The 15891-nt window shown below is 49.7% G+C and overlaps 1 protein-coding gene across 1 annotated transcript in view; it reads right to left on the bottom strand.

Moving 5' to 3' along the window:
- Positions 1–15891, bottom strand: part of LOC138566650 (PE-PGRS family protein PE_PGRS45-like) — a 162042-nt gene that overhangs the window by 48404 nt on the left and 97747 nt on the right. Inside the window, exon 4 of the mRNA XM_069644201.1 lies at positions 14358–15302. Within this exon, the coding sequence (XP_069500302.1) occupies positions 14358–15302 (945 nt within the window). The remainder of the gene's footprint in view (positions 1–14357; positions 15303–15891) is intronic.

Consider the following 15891-nt stretch of genomic DNA (forward strand, 5'->3'; position numbering starts at 1 on the left):
TCCACATAAAGTGCTGTAACCTGGTTACTGTGGAATGTAACTAGTTGTTGTTGAAAAATATTGCCTCACTGTCACCCTGTCCTTTTTCTCTGTCTCCATCTACCGTTTCACAATGTTATAAAGCCTGTTGGCCTCGTTATGTAGGAGGGACCAGTTTGGGGTGAAGGCGGGAACAAGGGGGGGACATAGAAGGAAGGGGGCATTATGATAAAATAAAAAGTTGTTGTCTCCTGTCTCCGTAATTGCAGGCATGACCTGCATCCCGGGTGGTGGGCAGGGTAGAACGGAACGTGCCATATTACATATCCTCACCGTGCTTCCTTTCCCAACCCACTCTCAACCTTCCTTTCCTCTAATCCTCTACTCTCAAGTGCTCTGACGCACTCAATTGGTGTGTTACAAAGCTACCGAAATAGCTCAGTCAACCAATGAGCTATGTGACGGCATGGCTATTTCACCCTGAGAACCATGCTGAAAAATGCCACTTTGTTGTAACAAGAAGGGCCCACATGTTTCAGAGTCCTTCACACCCTTGCCTTGCTCCACGTAGGACTCAATTGGGAATTGCATATCATTCCTATCGTGTGCAGTAATGGTTTTGTGTAGAGTACATCTCCTCTACAAAAAACAATGGGGTTTTAATGCACTGCCAAACTCTTAATGAGGCCCGTATAGGCTTTGCTAACTTCTTACCTTGTCCGGGAGGGGCGCATCGCAATACTCTGCTGGTCTCTTGCTAACCCTGGATCAGTCCCCCTGCAGGGATATTTCGAGCGTTCTCATATTCTTCGTCATGTTAAATTTCGTTTTTTTATTGAGCGAGCCCAGCACTAAAATGATGCTCTATGGTCCTGTTATTACCCAAATTCTAAGTCACCTGATTCAGGACACAAATAAGTGGCCGAAACTAATCGACTGTGTATTCTCCTGCAGTCTGTCCTTTGCACGTTTAAGCTGCCTGCAGCGACCATGTGCCCCTCAGCTAGCAGTCACTAACAATAATAATCATATCATCACGTGACTAATTGACACGTCATGCTGGGTTCCTCCAGATTCCAAGGGCTGCAGAGCCAAGGATCGCTCTATCCGAACAGATTGCACGGTCCTTGCTATGTGCCCATCATTGTCTTCAATTGTTCATTGAACAATCTGCAACGCATCAAGGCAGCGGAGGGGAAACAGGGGTCAATGGGCTTCTTCACAGCGGTTAGATCACGAGAGCCTCTTGTGTGTGCTCTGCCACCCGTATTCTATTGGTCTGCAGATTTCTATCGGCTTCGTTATCTCTGTCCAGACGCCACAGCGTCAATGTTCCGTCACGTGGCAGGGAAACGTGCGTGCTATCCAGGGAACGCTCCCCTGAACGATTGTGAAACATATCTATGTTATCATTGTAATTAACGCTATAAACTGCCTCAAGTAAATCCATATTTTGTAGCAACCAGGCAGCGTGTACCTAATCATCTGAATCACGTGAGCAGTAATTGATGGCGTTAGGGCCAAATTTAGGACCCCTTCTGTGCATTATTTCCAAGAAACCATTAGTTGATCCTCTTTTCACGCACCCCCCACAAGCAGGAGTCCCAACTTTTCGATTTGGTGGGGCTAAGTGTTGTGTCCGGCTCGGGTCACACAGGTCAGACACGCAAATGATGGGGTTACCCAGCAGGATCAGATTCGCTGCGATCATGCAGCTTCCATCAGGGTAGCACAGCGCCCTGCAGTGGTCGGGGGCACCCGACCGGACCCAGGCACTGGGGACATCCAGCACACTCAGCTCTTGGCACTGTGGGCACACAGGCCAAGGCGTATTCAAAGGCTGTGATCACACGGCTGGTTCAGCACACAATGAGACAGACACTGGATAAACACTCTCTGGGCCTCTTGCTGCACTGCCTACACGCGCGCCCAGAGCCCCTTTTTATTAACTCGAGCCATGATGAAGTCATGACTCATTCTCTTAAACAACACACTCCTGTTAACGGGGCCACACCACACTCCCCATTTCCCATAACCAAATGATAAGAACAACAGTAACACTGACCCCGTAACTGTAACCACCCAACATTGGTGCATTCCAGTCCGCATACCAATACCATGAACCATGCAACTAAGCACAGCAACATTTGGTGCGTTCTAGTCCACAACACCAATACTACGAACCATGTAACTAAGCACTGCAACATTTAGTGCATTCCAGTCCGCACACCAATACTATTAACATTGTAACTGATCACTACAACCCCCTCGGCACCTGGCGATCCTATATTTCAACCTGTTCGTCTCGGGGAACCATGCTACAGTCCTCCCGCATTTGATGGAGATGCCCCTGAGCCCTTGCCTGGGTGCAGGACAGGAAGAACACATCATCATCATCGTCCTCTACATAGCCAGAGTGTCCTCTCTCTGGCTCCACCAGCTGGGCCACGGCTGGTCAGGACGGGCTCTTTCCTGTTGCTTGTCTAGTGTTATCCTTTGAGGCACTCCCCGCTGCTGGCGCCACTGGGCTAGCCAGTGATGGGGCTGGCAGACGCTTGCAAAATGGTCTTCCTTCTTGCACCTCCTGCACGTATGACCTTTGTTCCGGGCACTCATGTGCTTGCAGCAGGCCCCATCCGCACTGCGGGCATAGAATTGCACCTGTCTCCTTCAGTGGCCACTCCCCTTTTCTTTCTGGCTTGCTTCCTTGCCACTTGCCCACGACACACACCTCCTCCAGTTTCCCCTGCTGCATGGGGATGGGGGCTTCCTACTTGAACTGCTGCCTCGAAACGTCCATGGCAGTTGCTCGTATCTCTACTAGCTCCTGGTCTTGTCTCGCACGTCTCATCCTGAACCAGTCATAATCACAGTTAATCATGGACAGGAAGTATTCATTCAGTGTCGCAATGGCGGCGGCATATATTTGATCCCTGGGACGCAGAGTTTTGAACAACTTTGGACAGCAGGGCCTGCTGAGTATAGCAAAGTTGGCTTTTTTGCTTTCTCCTTAATCTCCACCGCCTCAAAATACAGTTCAAGGTTTTCCACCTATGCTGACCATTGGGGTCCTAGACAGGGAGGTGCTCCCACCACATCAAATGCATGCAGTGCCGCTAGCTGTCCGTGTTGCTGCTATGCCCCACCAGCCTCCTGGGCACCTTCCTCTTCATCCCCCATGGCGGGTCGTAGATGTAGGTGTAACCTGCACACGTGCCAGCGGGTTGCCACTGTGCACCAAAATGTACCTTTACACAAGGGGCACACAAGCATTCACTGGGCGCCGCAACCCCCTGGATTCCACACTGCCTACTACCAGAGCAATGGTGTCAATCCGTCTCACCCCTCCAACACCCTTGTATTCCTTGAATGTCCAGATGCTATCTGATGCCCCTTACGTACCTGGGAGCACAGCACACGGAACGTGCACCATAAACAATTAAAACAATCCTGCTTCTTTTCCTGTGAAGGACACTGGCCATGGTTCCAGCACGATGTCTGACTGCACCTTCCCCTATTACCCAGTGTCTACTGAAAACTCAGAGATCACGCAGCGCAGCAGAATCACTGGCGCCGCAGACACCGACACGGGGCACTCACAGCAATCATTGCCGGTGGGTCTGTATTTTTTTTGTATTTTATTTGTATTTTATTTATTTGTATAGCGCACCAGGCCCAGGGGCATCCGGGCGCATCTCTTAGATTACAAACATGGTACATAATACAAAGCAGAATCAGGTTACAGTTCAATCGACAAGGACACTTGGGAAAATGGGATCTGGGATCACCTAGGGCCTGACGGCACAGTGACACACTAGATGGCAGCCAGGCCGCTTGCCAACACCCAGGCCGGGCCACACACACGTTCTCCTCCGGCGGTGGCTGCTGCTTCACTAGGGCACGGGGGCTCGAACTCCTCGTAGCCAATGTTGTGTTCGGCTCGGGGCACCCAGACTGGACACGCAACTGATGGGGGGCATCCAGCATGTTCAGGTTCGCTGCGTTCACGCAGCTTCCGTCAGGGTAGCATATCACCCTGCAGTGGTTGGGGGCACCCAACCGGACACAGGCACTGGGGGCACCCAGCGCACTCAGCCCATGGCACAGTGGGCACACAGTCCAAGGGGTATACAAAGGCTGTGATCGCATGGCTGGTTCAGCACACAATGAGACACAGACACCAAATAAACACTCTGTCAGTCTCTGGCTGCACTGCCTGCACGTGCACCCAGAACCCCTTTTTATTAATTTGAGTCATGACCAAGTCATGACAAATTGGGCCTCATTACGACCCTGGCGCTAATGGGTTAACGGCGCCGTAAAAGGCTGCGGCGCCGTTAACCCATTAGCGCCTGATTACGAGGTCCCTTTGCGGGACCCGACCTTAACGGCTGGTCTACGCCAGGCGTTAAAGTAGGGACCCGCAAAGGGACCTTGGTGCTAAGTACATACCGCAATTTGCGGTACCGTACTTAGCGCCTTCCCCATTCCCATTGAGCCCTATGGGGCAAAAATGGGAAGGGCCATGGAGGAAGGGGGAATTACCGCCCTGCCAACCTTGTAATGGGGTGGTAATTCCCCCTTTCTTCATGGCGGAGCCGGTAAGTTACCGGCATGGAGCATGGTGCTATTAGCACCATGGTTTTCTGCCTGGGTCGTAATGAGGCCCATTCTCTTAAACGGGCAACACACTCCTGTGAAAAAGGCCACACCACAATAAGTGAGTTAGAGGGCGGTGCAAGCTTTCAAACGCAACCTTTTACTCTATTGCTCTCATAGGAAGTGTCATGACAGGAAGTGACATCAAGACAAATGACATGCAGGCACCTGGTGGCAGGTAACACACTGGCTACGCCCCCATAGCTTTCCTCCTGAAGAATTGCCACACTTGCCAACCCACATGTGTTCCACCTGCCAAGATGTTAACAAACAAAGATCATTTGAATGCATTTTGTAAGGAAGCGCAGTTGATTGGTCTGCCTTGTACAGAGATGTGTGCAAGGCACAAGTCACCATTTTGAATCCTAAACCAGCGGACAAAGCATTTCAACCCCCTGGGGCTGTTAGCGGGCATAACATTTGTTACCTCATGCTCCTCTCATAAGGGTTAGTCGGGGTTCATGGCACACCTAGGGTGACCAGATTTTTAAAATGAAAAAACGGGATAGGCCACAAACATAAAAGTAGGACTAGTGCCACCATCCCATCCACCCCACCCCACTGGGTAGGATTACACATTAAAATGGGTACAATTTCCAATACTTCTATGCATCCATATAAACTGCAGATTCGGCTATGACACAAAACATGTTATAGGGCCTCATTACACAGAAGGCGGTAATGGTTAACGGCCACCGTTAATGGTAACGGTGACCGTTAACCATTACCGCCTTACTACGAGGTCCCTTAGCGGGTTGGTGCTTTAACGCCTGCTTTTTGCAGGCGTTAAAAACCAACCCGCTAAGGGACCTCGGAGCTAATTACGGCACCGCAAAATTGCGGTGCCGTAATTAGCGCCTTCCCCATTCCCATAGAGCCCTATGGGGCAGAAATGGGAATGGGGAAGGGCAATGGCGGAAGGGGGATTTACCGCCCCACCAACCTTGGAATGGGGCGGTAAATCCCCTTCCCGCCAAGGCGGTGCCGGTATTTTACCGGCATGGTCCAGGGTGCTAATAGCACCCTGGATCACCGCCTTCCGTGTAATGAGGCCCATAGGCTTTGCCGTGAGTGTTTCTTACCCACCCTGTGGCGCAATCAGTAAATGCATGGCAGTGAAGAGAACAGTTGGGGATTTGAGCCTACCCGCTGAACAGACATGCCAAGTCTCCCGCAACTCGTGGGAGTCTCCAGCAGAGGGAGACAAACTCTAGCACTCGCTCCCGCCTAAAATAATTAAAACCCCAATGCAATCCTATGGGTAAAATTCCTTTCTCCTGTTTCCTGGAGCAAAATATCCCTCCCACCAGGTCGAGAAACTTGACATGTCTGGGGTGGAAGTGATGTACGTGACAAAAGTGATAGCTGAAAGCAAGATAACTGTTTATCATCAAGGAATGTCACCGTGATTGATTACATCTTTGCAGTGGTCACCAATCCATTCCTAAAACCGGGATGGGTTTTTAAATTAAAACTCTTTGGGGCCTAATTCTGGAAAGGTCCATGCAAAACCAGGCACACCCGAGCTCTTAGCAGCATTACGACATAGGCAACTCCCATCCCCCACCCCAACTTCCCAGAGGCACAAGGGGGAGCAGCAGTTGGCAGCCCATGGCCTGGGTGGGTGTGGCACCACTAAAGCAATGTTCAGCGGGTGGCAAGTGCCAGGCCTCAGAGGCAAGCATTCCTCATGCCCTAGACTAGGCCATTGTGCTCATTCACTGTCCCCTGCACAAACAGGGCAGGTGGCGACCGCATGGCAGGAGCCGGCAGCCCCTGGAGTAAGGGTGCCGTGGCAAAGGTAGGCAGGCAGCCTAGCCAGAACCTTCCCACATCTCCAGGCGGCGCACACAGCTGCCCACGCATTACTTAAGCCATTTTGGGAGTTTAATCCCAGATAAAGTTTCCAGAGCAAGAGTCAGGAATATGACTTCCAGTAATGTAGCCTCGCAAGTCTTCTTATTTTCCATAAACCTCTCCCGAAGCCCCTCCCTCGGCACTCCGTGGCCATATGGAGACTTTGTCAACTACTAGGCTGCCCTCTTCGCTGTTTCAGATGTGAAAAGCAGAAATCCCAGGTTTTCTACCTAACTATTGGTATCCAGTTTTTTTTGCTCACGGGAGTCTTTAACTTAAAACATTTCAGCATAGAAGTATTCTGTCTTCCAAGAATATGATATGATAGGTTATTGCTTAATACCCAGAGGATTCTAAGCGTGGAACCAGGGATCGAACCTGTGTTGCTCCGTAGTCATGCTTCCAAGGCGAGCACGTTGCCCCTGAGCTATCCTTCCAAGACGGGAAATGTTATCCACATTTTGAGGATAAGTGTGTGGCTTTCTCTACCAAAGGTGAACGGAAACTCCACACCTACCACTGCCTCGGGAAGATGAGCGACAATTCAGGATGTGGTGTTCGCTACCAACATGATCAAAACTATATATAAGGACCAACACCCCAGCCTATAACACCTTGTAGTAGTGAGGCTTTTTGTGTAGTGCACACCAGAATCGCCTGTAAGCTATCCTTTTTTTGTAAGTAAAGAAAAATAAGCCTCATTTAGGTAGACTGATGTGCCCAGGATCAGATAGCCTGGTTTAAGTGGAGCTGCAAGGATTCCTAGTTACACTGTTTGATGGTTTCTGCCCTTCAAACTGCATCTTCTGTTGTTGCATCGTCTAGTTTTGCACCGACATATTATGCTTTCTGCACAGTTCTTTTTTTTAAAAGCCCTAAACAATCTGGGCCTGGGGGATGACTTCCAGAATGGGAGGAAAAGGCACGAGTCTTACGGTGCAACCTTTGCCTTAATAGCCAAGGGTTCACAGGAAAAGGGTGACTTGTACCAAACACGTCAGGGAAGGGGAGAAGGGGGGCGGCAGCAGGATCAGTATGTGGGCTTCAAAATCAATCCTTTTCAGTCTTCAGAGAGAAAATGCTCTGGTCCTAAGAGTAATGAGGGAAAAGGAGTGGCACTAAAGAGAGCGCTACCATTGTAGATTCTATATTAAGACGGAGGCGAGCATTAAGCTTCATCTTCTTTATTTCCCACTCTCCAGCAGTTTCAATAAATATAAACTTTTGTAAAACTTTCATTTAAAATGTAACTTTTAAAAACATTTTTTAAAGAAAACTTCAAGTTCCATCATTCCTGTAGTCCCACAGTCTCTGGCCATGTGACCTAGTCCTTCCTGTTCTACTGTCCTTCCTCTTCTTTTCCTGCTCTCCATGAGATAAGTAACCTTTTCATATGCTCCGGTTTTGGAGTACTGACTTTAATGATTTAGCGTGATTATTTATATTTCTATACATTCTGTCATATCAGGGAGCGCGCGCGCGGCGCAGCGTGATATTTGTATGTCTGGATTTTGATCGTGAGGGACCCTGCAGCCCCGTGCCACACTACCAGCACTTCAGGGGCCTGCAGACTCCCCTCAGGAAGGTTCGTTGAGCCCGCAGCGCGTCTTCGCGCTGGGAGCGGGCAGGCCCCCACCCTTGGGGAGGCGGGGCTAGGCGCGAGCGGGGAAACCCTGTGTTTCCCGCTCACTCGCGCGTCATCCACAACGCCAGCGGGAACCTCCACGCTCGCAGCGCAGCCTATGAGCTCCAGCCCCCACCCTTGGGGGGGACTGAGCCAATTCATAAACTCAGCGCGCGTGTGGAGGACATTTTCCTCAGTTGAAATAGAGCGATACGCTCAGACGAGAGGAGCCCCCACCCTCGGGTAGGTGGGGCCTAACACGGGTAACTCCGTGCAGACAAGGATTTCGGAGCACACATACCAATCGCTTCGCTACGGAGCAGTAATAAGCTCCAGATTTATCTTAATTAGCTGATTTCAGCTTCAAAGACACTACTAAGTGTAGAATCTACACGAGGGACAGTGTAAGAGTCCCAGGAAATTACTGCTCAACTCATACTGAGGGCAGATAAGGTGCAGCCTCACAGAGTGGATCAGTGGACGTGCCACTACACCTTCCTAAGGTATTTAAGGCACCTGACAGCACTATAATGTCCCATTTCGAATGGAGTGAGGAGTAACAGGAGGCAGCCTCCCATGAGGGCCTGGCCTATAGTTTTAAGGAAGTGCTGGGGGATTCACTGACAGAGGCAGTGGCTCAGGGGGTTAAACCCCTTCAGGAGAGACTCCAGACCATCGAGCAATTCTTCAGCCAGAAACACTTAAGCACCGAAGAAAGCACGTCCACTAGGGTCTCAGCAAAGGGCCCAAAGGGGTGTAACAAGGCCCGGAAGAGCGAAGACTATTCTGACCCCCCGGGCCAAATTGAAGGGGCAGGTTCTAAGGCCCCAGAGGCTCATGACGCTTTCAGCAAACTAAGGGAAGCGTTCATGAAGAAATCGCAGGTGTCGAGCCTCGAGACCCCCCTACCCAGGGGACGATAATAAGGGCAACATAGAGGAAGGTTTCCCTGAAGAGGAAACACAAGAATCCACAAACTCTTCTCAGGAGGAAGCAGATAATGAAGAGGACGAGGAATGTCAGCCTCCTCCGAAGAAATGGCTCAGGAAGCTGAACTACCTAGAAGAGGATGAAACTTCTGATATGTTCCAGCTTGAGGAGATAAGAAATCCCAGATCATCAGAATGGGTACCCTCACAGAGGGTTACGAAATACATGACGCAAAGACTGCGTAAAGCATTAGAGAAGGAAGTAAGACAGAGAATGAGAGTGGAGTGTCCGAGACCGGACTTGCCGGGCAAGGTGGCGGAAGCCCCGGAACTCGATCCGAAAATGCTCTCCTTCATTGCTAAATCGAACAGAGATCCCAGGAAAGAGATAGGCCGTTCCTGGAAAAGCTGCCAGCAAAAGATCCTGGACATAGCTGGTCCGCTAGCGAAAATTATGGATCTAGCGGAACGTGCTAAGGACACTGGTGAGGCAGTGGACCCAGGAGTCCTAGCAAACTGGACGCAGAGGGCCATATGCCTTTTAGGCAACGCAAATTGCGCAATTTCATCAGAGCGCAGAAGAGGCCTCCTGCTTAAAATCGAAAAGAAACTAGGAGATCTCTCGTCCTATGAAGCAGGCAAGGCGGCGCAAGGACTCTTGTTTGGTGACACATTTGGCAAGGAAATGGGGAGGTTCGTGGGAACATATGCCTCCCTAGAATAGGCGCAAGGACTGTGAAGAAGATCTTTCCCGAGAGAGTTTTTGGTGGGAACGGTCGGTTCAGAGGCTGAGCGACCGGTCGCTCCCAGGCATTCAGAAGGCCTCAGGGAAATCGAAACAACTACTGGGAGAACAGACAACCGGACTCCTTCTTCCCACCGAGAGGTCGCTTCCCAAAAGGGAGGAGAGGCAGAGGACAGGGAAGGGGACAGAACTTCCCCACAGGTGAGAGTTTGCGTATACCCACCGGTGGGGGGGAGGACAGAGAGGTTTTGGAAAAACTGGCGATCGCTTTCCAATGACGCCTGGGTCCTTCAGACAGTGAAAGGCATACACATAGAGTTCATAGGGACCCCTATTCAAAGCAAAACACCCTGTCCACTAGCCGCGACACACACAGAGAAGAAGCTATTATACGCAAAACTGCAAAAGCTTGCAGAGAAGCGAGCGATAGAGCGATGCGAGACATTCCCGAAATTTGTGAGCAGCATGTTCTTAGTCCATCGGAAGGACAAAGTAAGACCTGTGATAAACCTAAAGGACATGAACAGATGGGTAGTCTACAACCATTTCAAGATGGAAGGGACCCATCAGCTCAGGGATACACTCAGGCAAGACGACTGGCTAGTGAGAATAGATTTGAAAGATGCATACCTGACGATACAAGTACACCAAGAGTTTCGCCCCTTCCTGGCATTCGACTGGGACGGGCAGTTATGGCAATTTGCCACAATGCCTTTTGGGCTGGCATCAGCGCCGTAGGCTTTCACGAAGATCATCGAAGATCATGAAGTCAGTAGCAGCAGCGATCAGGGAGAAGGGGATTCGTATGATTATATATCTGGACGATATCCCACTGATGGCCAGCTGCAAAGAAACGCTCCGCTATCAAGCAGACTGGGTGGTGAAGCTCCTGCCGTCTCTGGAATTCCTAGTGAACCAAGAGAAATCAGAGATGAAACCAGCCAGGAGATTAGAATTCCTAGGGTTCATCTTAGATACCAGAGCAGCAACTCTAGAGCTTCCAGGCAGGAAGATCAGAGACATAAAGAGAGAATTGAGGACATGCCTCAGCAAGACAGCTATATCCCTCCGTACCATAGCACGAGTGGTAGGCTTATTGGCAGCCTCGATAAAAGCGATCTTTCCAGGTCCTCTGCATTATCGAGCTCTGCAAAGGCTCAAAATAAGACACTTACAACAGGGCCTACATTATCACCACTTAGTTCACATCGATCAGGAGTCCAGGACGGAACTACAGTGGTGGTTGGCGAACATGGAAGCTTGGAACGGGAGAGCCATTTTCGGCACCGTCCAGACTTGGTGATAGAGTCGGATGCCAGCCGAGCAGGCTGGGGAGCCCGATGCGGAGATCTTCAGACAGGAGGGAGGTGGAGTGCGGAAGAACTCCGGCTGAACATCAACTGTCTGGAACTATTAGCCGGATCTTTTACGATCAAGGCTTTTATCAAAGGGAAAGTGAATTCCTGTATTCTGCTGAAAATGGACAACATTTCAGCAGTCAGGTACATAAATCATTTAGGTGGGACGAGATCCAAATTGTTGGCAGAGATAGCCAAAGACTTTTGGCACACCTGTCTGGAATCAGGGATTTCAGTAATAGCCGAGTACCTTCCAGGATCGTTGAACGTGATAGTGGACTGGAACTCCAGATACCTCTCGGACTCCAGCGATTGGATGCTAGAGCGGGGCACATTCCGACAGCTGGAAGGATTGTGGGGACCGATTCACATTGATCTCTTTGCGTCCAGACTGAACGCACAGAAAGAGAGGTTTTTCAGCTGGAGATTAGACCCAGCAGCAGCAGGAGCGGATGCTTTCCTGCAGGATTGGAGAGACCAGGTGCTCTACATCTTCCCGCCATTTATAATGATGAGCAGGGTACTAGCGAAGGTGCGCAGGGAAGCAGCGAGCCTCATAGTAGTGGCTCCGATTTGGAAATCGCAAGTTTGGTTCCCGACGCTCATGGAGCTGTTGATAGACTACCCGAGATTATTGCCTCAAGAAGTGAGCCTGCTCACAGACCCAGCTGGGTCATATCACCCACTGAGAGTGAAGGGGACACTACCGCTGATGGCGTGCAGGATAGCAGGAGACGCTGGAATCTCCTGGGAATGTCGGCGCAGGCTGCGAGCCTCATCACGGAGTCTTGGGCACCCTCTACCAGAGGGAGCTACGACGCAGCTTGGAATAGGTGGTCGACATGATGCAGAAGGAGAAATATTCATCCCGTTTCTACCCCTCTATTCGATATAATACATTTTTTAGCGGAACTGCTACAAGATGGGAAAGCTTACAGGACTATAGGAGTATATAGGTCCGCAATCTCGGCAGGACATCTGCCATTGGAAAGGATTCCAGTAGGCGAGAACCCAGCGGTGATAAAACTATTGAAAGGGATAAGATTTAGGAAACCCCCACAACCTAGATACGACACGCTATGGGACGTATCGATAGTGCTGAAGTTTCTGGCAGATTGGCCCAACAACAAGTATTTGTCCCTGGGTCAGTTGTCTGGAAAGCTAGCTATGCCCCTGTGCATGGTATCATGCAAGAGAGTAGCAGACGTGAAAGCATTGGAGATAAATCGAAAGACTTATGGACCAGAGGGAGTGACAGTCAACTTAGCCAGAAGGAAGAAAACAGATTCTTCTACGATTACATACCCATACATGCCAGATCACCCTAAATGGTGCGTTGCAACATGTATTAAAGAATCCAAGAACAGAACAGCAGAAGTCAGGCCGGCAGGAATAACTCAACTGCTAATAGCGCGCAGGAAACCGCATAGAGGAATAGCGACAGCCACCATAGCGAGATGGGTCAGAGATTTTATGAGTCTGGCAGGAATTGACATGTCCAAATTCAGGATGCATTCAGTCAGAGGGGTGATGGCCTCGAAAGCAGTAGGGCAAGGCGCAGCGTTGCAACACATTATGAAAGCAGCAGATTGGGCTAGCAATACAACGCTCAGGACAATCTATTTTAGACCGATAAATTCAATAGCAGAGACGGTGGTTCGAAGCTTTGAACAAGCTCAATGCTCGCCTCCGTCTTGACATAGAATGAAGATTCCCCCTGCTAATAGCGCAGGGAGCTCTTGATTCTATTAAAGACAATGAGGCGAGCATTAAATTCCCGTCCCGAATACACAAGTTGATGCAATGAGGAAATAATTGATGTGATGCATTGTTGATAATTAACAGGACTATTCCTTCCAGAATAGGGTGTGTATTCCCCGTCCTAACATTTACGTTTTGTTTCTTTCCTAGAATTAGGGGATGAGCAAAAGAACGGCTGAAAGCCCTGAGCAGATCAAAGGGTCAGGAGCAAGCTCGCAAGTTCGAATGTGAGAGATCGACCCAGCACAAAGCAGGAAGTTCTGCGCAAGTTGACCAGTTGGTTATGCAGTTAAGACGGATTGCAGTTCGAGCAGTCTAAGAAGAGGAAGGACAGTAGAACAGGAAGGACTAGGTCACATGGCCAGAGACTGTGGGACTACAGGAATGATGGGACTTGAAGTTTTCTTTTTAAAAAAAAAGTTACATTTTAAATGAAAGTTTTACAAAAGTTTATATTTGTTGAAACTGCTGGAGAGTGGGAAATAATGAAGATGAAGCTTAATGCTCGCCTCCTTGTCTTTAATAGAATCAAGAGCTCCCTGCGCTATTAGCAGGGGGAATCTTCATTATTTAGATATGTTTTAACACAAATATGCAGAAACAAAACTCTGAAGTTTTCCCTGCCGGGGTTGAGATGTTCAGAGAGTGCTGGATTTTCAGTTCACATCATTATGCATTCCTGCCTATGTATCATGTGTCGTTTTATTTTCCCACCATGACTGCAGGACCACAGGAACCAGAAGGCTAAGTGATGGGAGCATAATCAGAACTGGATGAGCATCCGACAACTGACATGGACCAGATTAAGAGCTCTCTACATTCCACTTTGTGATATACACGTGTGATAAATGCACCTCGCCCCAGTCATTATTGTATACAGACCTGCAGCCTGCTCTTAGGCAGTTGGTTTCACAAAAAACAATGAAACCAATTTAAAAAAAAAACCCCAACCAAGGTTATGGAAATAGACAAGTGGCTTTAGGTTAAAGCAGAGAGCGTTTCCAAATAATAGGTTTTTAATAACCTTGCAAACAGTCGGAGATTGATAAAACAGTGTGCTAAAAGCGGTGTGAATTCTGCTTCAAGGCGCTGATCAACCTATCCCGTAAGCATTATGCATCCCTCCCTTAGCAACTGTCCCACATCCCTCGTGAATGCTCCATTCCTCAACCATTCTATCCCTCAACACTTTCCCCTCATTACTGCTCCGCCACACCACTCACTGAGGGACTTGCATCATTCAGCCATCACTGTTACACGGGTACTCCCGTATATCCATCTCGTATCACTCACCATGTCTCACCTCTCCCCATCACTCAATGCCTTCACATTACACATTCTTTAAGCAGCCTTATTGATTTCTCCACACACCACTTACTCCTCTTCATGCCTGCCTTCTCCCAGTTCGCATGCCTCTCTATCACTGTCCCCATGCCCATACTCACACCACTTGTTCCACTGGATCCTCCAGATCCCCAATGTCCTTCAGTCCCTCCAGATCCTCCAGAGTTTCCAGGTCCTCCATTTCCTCCTGAGTCTCCAGATCCACTCGATCCCCAATGTCCTTCAGTCTCTCCAGATCTTCCAGAGTTTCCAGATCCTCCATGTCCTCCTGAGCCTCCATCGCCACCAGATCCCCAATGGCCTCCAGATCCTCCAGAGTTGCCAGATCCTTCATTTCCTCCTGAGCCTCCAGATCCATCAGATCCCCAATGTCCTCCAGTGCCTCCAGAGTTTCCAGACCCTCCATATCCCCCAGAGCCTAAAGATCCACCAGACCCTTCATAACCTCCAGATCCACTCGACCCTCCAGACCCCCCAGAGCCTACAGATCCACCATAGCCTCCAGATCCCGAATGTCCTCCGGTGCCCCCAGAGTTTCCAGATCCTCCATATGCCCCAGAACTTGCAGACCCACCAGACCCTCCAGATCCACCAGACTCTCCATATCCTCCTGACCCTCCAGATCCCCCAGATCCCCAATGCCCTCCTGTGCCTCCAGAGTTTCCAGACCCTCCATATCCTGCAGAGCCTGCAGACCCTCCAGACCCTCCATAGTTACCAGATCCACCAGATCCTGCATAGTCACCAGATCCTCCATGGCTACCAGATCCCCCATAGTCACCAGATCCTCCATGGCTGCCTGATCCCCCATAGTTACCAGATCCTCCAGATCCTGCATAGTCACCAGATCCTCCATGGCTACCTGATCCCCCATAGTCACCAGATCCTCCATGGCTGCCTGATCCACCATAGTCACCAGATCCTCCAGAAACTCCGCTGAAGGTGATGGACTCAATGCTGACATCCCCAGCCACCGCCAGGCACTTAACACCGTTCAGTGGCATCCTTTGCTGGTACTTGTAGAAAGGCGATCCATTCACATTCACCTGTGTGAAGAGAAATTGTGCGACATTCAGCGTGAGCAATATAGTATCTCTATGCCCCAAAATATGCAGGTTTGTTCTGCCTCACAGACTGTAGAATACTTTTATAAGCAGGGGAGGCAAGCAGCAATCCCATTAAACCTCAGAATGTGATTTAAGAAGATAGATGTTGCCATTTTTGGAAACGGTATCAAGATTGTTTGGGCCCCATCTAAATCCTAAGACCAAAGTGCTATGCCTCTTCCATTTGCTTTCTGTCTCCAGTAGGTATCACACTCGGGTATCCTTAGAGTATTTGCTGCATCTTGTGAATGTGTGCTGCTGGAGTGCATGGCAGGTCTGCATGGAGCTGAGTGGAATGTTGAGAGGTTGCTTGGGGAATGCCTGACTGAATGTTCTGTGAGAGTCAGTTGGTGCCTGGGAGCTGAATGGGATGGTGTGCCCAGTGTGTCTGTCCTTCATGTATCTTTCCTACCACGCCGGTGGCCTGCTCTGGGATGCAGTAACTGAAATAAGAGCCCTGAAGCTCCCCAGTCGTTTGTCAGGGACTAGTTTCCTACATTATTATTGACACAGCACATGTGATTTGTGT

Source organism: Ambystoma mexicanum, chromosome 2p (genome assembly GCF_040938575.1).
Source record: "Ambystoma mexicanum isolate Mex_15411 chromosome 2p, UKY_AmexF1_1, whole genome shotgun sequence".
Taxonomy (NCBI): domain Eukaryota; kingdom Metazoa; phylum Chordata; class Amphibia; order Caudata; family Ambystomatidae; genus Ambystoma; species Ambystoma mexicanum.